The 6,000-nt window shown below is 37.0% G+C and overlaps 1 protein-coding gene across 1 annotated transcript; it reads left to right on the forward strand.

Annotated features, from left to right (window-relative positions):
• Nucleotides 1-205: 205 nt before the first annotated feature.
• MED21 (mediator complex subunit 21) lies at nucleotides 206-5,516 on the forward strand. The gene is made up of 4 exons (XM_081311505.1): nucleotides 206-282; nucleotides 3,915-4,029; nucleotides 4,547-4,647; nucleotides 5,092-5,516. The coding sequence occupies exons 1-4, from the start codon at nucleotides 241-243 to the stop codon at nucleotides 5,266-5,268; spliced, it is 435 nt and encodes a 144-aa protein (XP_081167631.1). The 5' UTR covers nucleotides 206-240; the 3' UTR covers nucleotides 5,269-5,516.
• Nucleotides 5,517-6,000: the final 484 nt, after the last annotated feature.

Raw genomic sequence — 6,000 nt, forward strand, 5'->3', positions numbered from 1 at the left:
CTCGAGGGGGTTTGGCCCCAAAAGCGATTTGACGTTCCCAATTGTCTCTTACTTAATTCTAAAGCGGCCCAACCTCTAACCTGTCTAAACCCAGCAAGCCCGAGAAAACGCCCACCTACTCCTGTCTCCACGCCCCACCCCGTTCAAGAACGCCGGCCTTTGATTGGTCCTGACGCATCCTAAAGCTGCCCAATCACGCCGGAGCAGTTGCCAGAGCGTCCCTTTACGTACAGGGGGAACATGGCGGATCGGCTCACGCAGCTGCAAGACGCTGTGAACTCGGTAAGGAATTTTGTTGGATTAGTCTCTGGCTTTCTTTTTTGAGGTAAAGCGACGGAAGAAAGGGGCCCGAGAGAGAAAACTCGGAAGTGGGGGGCAGAATGAGTCAAGGCGTGAGTGAAAAGTGCTCGCTCGTGGCGGTGGAAAGCGCCGCCGCGAACTGGGAGGTTGGTGGTGGTGCGCGATGCTGCGGGGGAGAGCAGCCTCTCGCCGGACTAGGACCGAGGAACTCCCCCACACGCCTCCGGGGTCCGGGCTGCATGGTCCTGTTGTGTCTTCTGCGAACGGTTTTATTTGTCAGTAGTGTTTCTGGGATTCCCCCCCCCCTTTTGTGTGGGATGGGAGAAGCAGCAGCTTTGTTTGTTTTGCTTTTCCTTGTTAATTTTTACCACCCAGGGGGTTCCTGTGCTCTTGATTGTTGAGTCTTTTTAATTAAATGTTAATCGAGAGCTTTTCTTCGTCTGCATTTTCAGGTTGGGGCTAGAGCGATGGGTGAGAAGTTTTGTTTAGTCTTGGTTGGCTCCTGTTCCGTCTCTTGGCTACTTTCTAGCAAATAGTTTGGGGAGAACTGACAACTTTATGATACGGATTCTTCTAATTTTATTTATGTCTACTTTAATGTCTCCCCAAAAGTCTGTTAAAGGTTAGTCTTGTAAGCAGGTTTTCTAACTTTTTCGTTCTGTTTCTTTTTTCTGCTTGCTGTACCTGAGTGCAAGATATATGCAAGCCAAAGGATACATATACTTTTTCCCATTAAGAGTTAAACTGTTATTCATTGGTAGTTATATTTCTTGGCGTCATTCTGATTGTAATTTGTTGTCCCAGGTCAGGTGCCTATACAGAATATTGACTGGGTACCTGTTCCCCATGCCTATTCCACCCTCCTCCCAAGATAGCAACTTGGTGTTCTTGTTAATACATCACTCTGGGTATACTTGAAGAGTCTTGAACCTAGTTGTGAAAAACAGATCCACTCTTTAGCAATAAAAATAGGAACTTCTAAGGCTGAGCCCCTAGATGTTGTTGAATTCACCAGGTAAAATCTACCTTGCAGTGACTTAGCTGGGCAGCCAGCCAACCTCCCCTCAGGGAATACTCCTTTGAGGTTTTACAAATAATAATGATGCTGCTGGATAGAAATATTATTTCAGAGAAAATTTTGCGTATTCGTATCTTGTAACTAGGATAGTGAGGACAAAATGAATATGGCCTTGAATCCAGGGTGCTGGATAATTGGATTTGAGAATCCTTTAGATTAATATGAGTGAGTGCTTAACGTATATATAAATATTTTAATGTTTATTTTTTAGGTGTAGATGGACACAACACAATGCCTTTATTTTTTTATGTGGTGCTGAGGATCAGACCTGGGTCCCGCCCGTGCTAGGCCAGTGCTCTACCGCTGAGCCACAATCCCAGCCCCATATATATAAATATTATCTTTACAAAATGATACTTCCTGAGTGGATTAGAAAGATGTCATACACTCAAGAGACTTTTAAATGATGCAAAAACTGTTATTAGGGTGTTATAATGATTCAAGTGTTTTCAGCTGTAACTGTTGAAGTAGATTGACATAGAGCTGTATGAACTAAGGTAGAGGGAATCTTAGCCTTTATACTAATCATAATTATATGTTTAACTATTAACATTTGTTCTACCCTCTGGAATTTGAGTACAGAAACCATGTCAGATTCACTATATCTCTAGAATGTTTATATATAATACTTGGCAAGGAATTGATTTTCAATAAATATTAGTGAATGAATGAATGGATCTGAAAAACATCTGCAGAACGTAACTGCCACTATATTGAATATTGTGTGTGTGTGTGTGTGTGTGTGTGTGTGTGTGTGTGTGTGTGTTTGTTTTTTGCTATTCCTCATGACAGGGCTGTATATAAAATGTTCCAATTTTAAAAATGAAAAAAGCTAGGAGAGGGTAGTGACATACACCTGTAATCCTTTCAATTCAGGAAGCTGAGGCAGGAGGATCGAAAGTTTGAAGCCAACCTGGGTTACTTAGTGAAACCCTATCTTAAAAAAAAAATTGTGGGCCGGGGTTGTGGCACAGTGGTAGCACACTGCCTAGCACTTGGGAGGCATTGGGTTTGATCCTCGGCACCACATAAAAATAAACATGTAAAATGTATTGAGTCCATCTACAACTAAAAATTTTTTTAAAAAAATTGCTGGGGGCTGGGGTTGTGGCTGAGTGGTAGAGCACTTGCCTATCGTATGTGAGACACTGGGTTCAATCCTCAGTACACATAAAAATAAATAAATAAAATAAATGTCTATCAACAACTAAAAAAAAATTGCTGGGGCTACAGCTCAGTGGTAGAGCACCCTGGGTTTAATTCTCAGTACTGAATTAGAGGAAGAGAAGAAAATAGCTACTCAGGTTAACAGAACTGGTATAAGAATCTAGGTTTATATATCTTCTGAGTACTTACAAGTAGTAAAACATGAGCAAAGCCATTTAGTCTCATAAATGCATTCATGATTAGTCAGGCAAATATGAGGGAGTAGTGAAAAATGAATAAGAATTGACTTAGATTATTGAAAGTTTTGAAATATCCTGTAAGTTGGAGATTTATCTTGAAAACCATGGTGGAGTGAACTTTAATTTTTTTGAGCAGGGTAAAATAATGTGGTCAACTAGAAAATGATGAGGCTTTTTATAATACTGTTGTAAGATTACTACACTAAAACAGCAGCAATAATGATAAAAAGGGAAGTATTTGTAGTGTTAGGTATTGAAGATGAGTGGAAATAATCTGAAGTTACACTTGTTGACTCCCAATACAGGTTAGATATTTAACATAGGAAACAGTTGACTTTGAGTTCTGTCCATGAAATGAAGGCAGAGAAACTCAGTGGAAATTCTTATGTTTTGATTATTAATAGAAATTGAGGTTTGAGGGATCAGGACTAATGAGAGAAGTTGGTGGGGGGTACATTAGTGTTTAGTTTGGAGATGGTAAGGAATTGATATTCTCAGTTTTCAAAACTGTTTAAGAAATACATTTTTAGTACCAAGAATTTACAACTAGAGTTTTGGAGAATTATATATTTCTTATTACCTAAGGTTTCTTTTCTAGCAGTTGTTTTCTCATTGTTTCTTTACACTTGAAATTACACTCTGTGAGAAAAGGAATCATACTTTGTGTATGAATAACACATTGTTTATTAAACGTGAGCTATACTTAGATATTTACCAAATCTGCTTTTTTCCACCACTGCCCCTCCAAAAGTCTTTATTTGTTGCTTCTAATAGGTATTGACAAAATTATTACTTTCAGAAGAAAACAAAGGTTATTCTATATTTCTTTTTAATTGTTTCAACTAGATTGATACCAAACTTGGTTTCTTTGTACAACTAAAACATTTAGTGGGGTTGGGGTGTAGCTCAGCGGTAAAGTGTATGCTTATCGTGGACAAGGTCCTGGGGTAAATCCCCAGCACCCTCCAAAAATAATAATTGTTATTAATCATCACTAGTTTATTTTATACAAAATTACTTCTGTTTTATTCCCTTGATCAGAGATTATTACTAAAACTTGTTGCTATTACTGATAAAATCCTTAAAATTGGTAAATCTTTTCTAACCTTAAATGTCTTCTTTGGCCCAAGCTTGCAGATCAATTTTGTAATGCCATTGGAGTGTTGCAACAATGTGGTCCTCCTGCCTCTTTTAATAATATTCAGACAGCAATTAACAAAGACCAGCCAGCTAATCCTACAGAAGGTAAATAAGTTTCCTATAGCTTCTCTTAGTTTGAGTCTGAAATTTCTTGTAATCCTTTATTAGATTCACTGAGAAACTCAGCTTATTTATGATTTCTTTCTAAAAATGTTGTTGGAGAATGTTACTACAAATTTTATCATAAAATAAATGAATTTATTAGTCAATTCACACAATATTTCATCATTCTGTTCATATCAATAGCAGATGGATCCTCCTCTAGAGAATCAATTGTATGAATTTAACTGAATTTTACTTGAAGGACTTTAATAAGGAGACCATCACATTTACAAATTTTGTTCAACTGATCACCATATTATCCTGTTAAAGGAAATGACATACATTATGCATAATTTCCAATTTAAGCTAACATTAAGTTAAATATGTGATAAGATTGGTATGTCAAAATTAGACTTTAATCATTAGTTATGACTTTCTTTGTTTCATTAACTTAAAATTAAATTTGTTTTGGGAAATTTGAGATTCTTTTAAAACCTAATTTAGTCATGTCTTTCTCTAGAATATGCCCAGCTTTTTGCTGCACTGATTGCACGAACAGCAAAAGACATTGATGTTTTGATAGACTCCTTACCCAGTGAAGAATCTACAGCTGCTTTACAGGTAAAAACAAACAAACTCATTTGAGAATTTTACTAGTAATAAAGAATTTTGATTTAAAGGAGGTATTTGATACAGTTTGTTACAATAGTGAAAGTTACTTTAATATTAAATTTTAAGTTGGGTGTTTTATCAGTTCGAGCTAGAATAGACTATTGAAGGTGGTGCTGAATAAATATAGTTGTCCAGTTTTGAGTTACAAGGAAGCCTCACTTTGAGGAACATTTCAGAATGTTCCTTGTTTTGTCCCTTTTCCTTGCAAAGAATGAAAGGAGGGTGGAATTCTGAATGTAGAGTAGAATAATAGTTTCCAAGTTATCTGGTTTTTAGAATTCCTACTACTGAAAAATATATCACAGTGGTTGGAAAGTGATCCAGCTTTAAAAATTAATACCACTTTTTTTCCTTCTGAACTCTAAAGATTTAAAAATTTGTTGTCTTATAAAGGCTGCTAGCTTGTATAAGCTAGAAGAAGAAAATCATGAAGCTGCTACATGTCTGGAAGATGTTGTTTACCGAGGGGATATGCTTCTGGAAAAGATACAAAGTGCACTTGCTGATATTGCTCAATCACAACTGAAGACAAGAAGTGGTACCCATAACCAGTCTCTTCCAGACTCATAGCACCATGTAGCTAAGAAAAGAACTGTTCAAGAATTCTGTATCATATTTAGATATATGCCTTTCCAACAGTTACAGAAACTTTGACATGTGTTACCTTTGTAGCTATTTTTAATAGTCTTCTGTTTTTGCTCTTGGTAAATACACTTACAGATTTATGGTTGAACCAACTTTAAATCATTGTTATGCCATCATTTTTTTATCTGAATGAATAATGTTCATAATACAATTAAACATATGCTATAAAGTTCTGTCTTTTTGTTTTGTTTTTTTGTATCTTTAGAGTCAAGCACTTTACCACTGAGCTACATCCCTAGCCCTTTATTTCATTTCCAGGCAGTTTTGCTAAGTTGCCCATGCTAGCCTCAAATATGAGATCCTCCCATCTCTACCTCCCAAGTATCTGGTGTCCTCCCAAGTGTCTGGTGCATGTCCCTGTGCCCAGCATCTGATGTTTTTTAAAGAAGCAGTGTAGCTAGATGAGAGTAAATCACTTATGCAAATATTTTCTTTTCCAGAACCTCATATCCATTCTAGTTCGTTTGCTTTTACTAAGAAATCTTTTTTTTTTCTTTAATATTTTTAGTTGTAGATGGACACAATACCTTTATTTTGTTTATTTAGTTTTATGTGGTGCCAGGGATCGAACCCAGGGCCTCACACGTGCTAGGCAAGCACTCTACCACTGAACTACAACCCCAGCCCCTACTAAGAAATCTTCTCCGTCTATAGAGT

The sequence above is a fragment of the Spermophilus citellus genome (genome assembly GCF_964194105.1).
Source record: "Spermophilus citellus genome assembly, chromosome: 10".
NCBI classification, from domain to species: domain Eukaryota; kingdom Metazoa; phylum Chordata; class Mammalia; order Rodentia; family Sciuridae; genus Spermophilus; species Spermophilus citellus.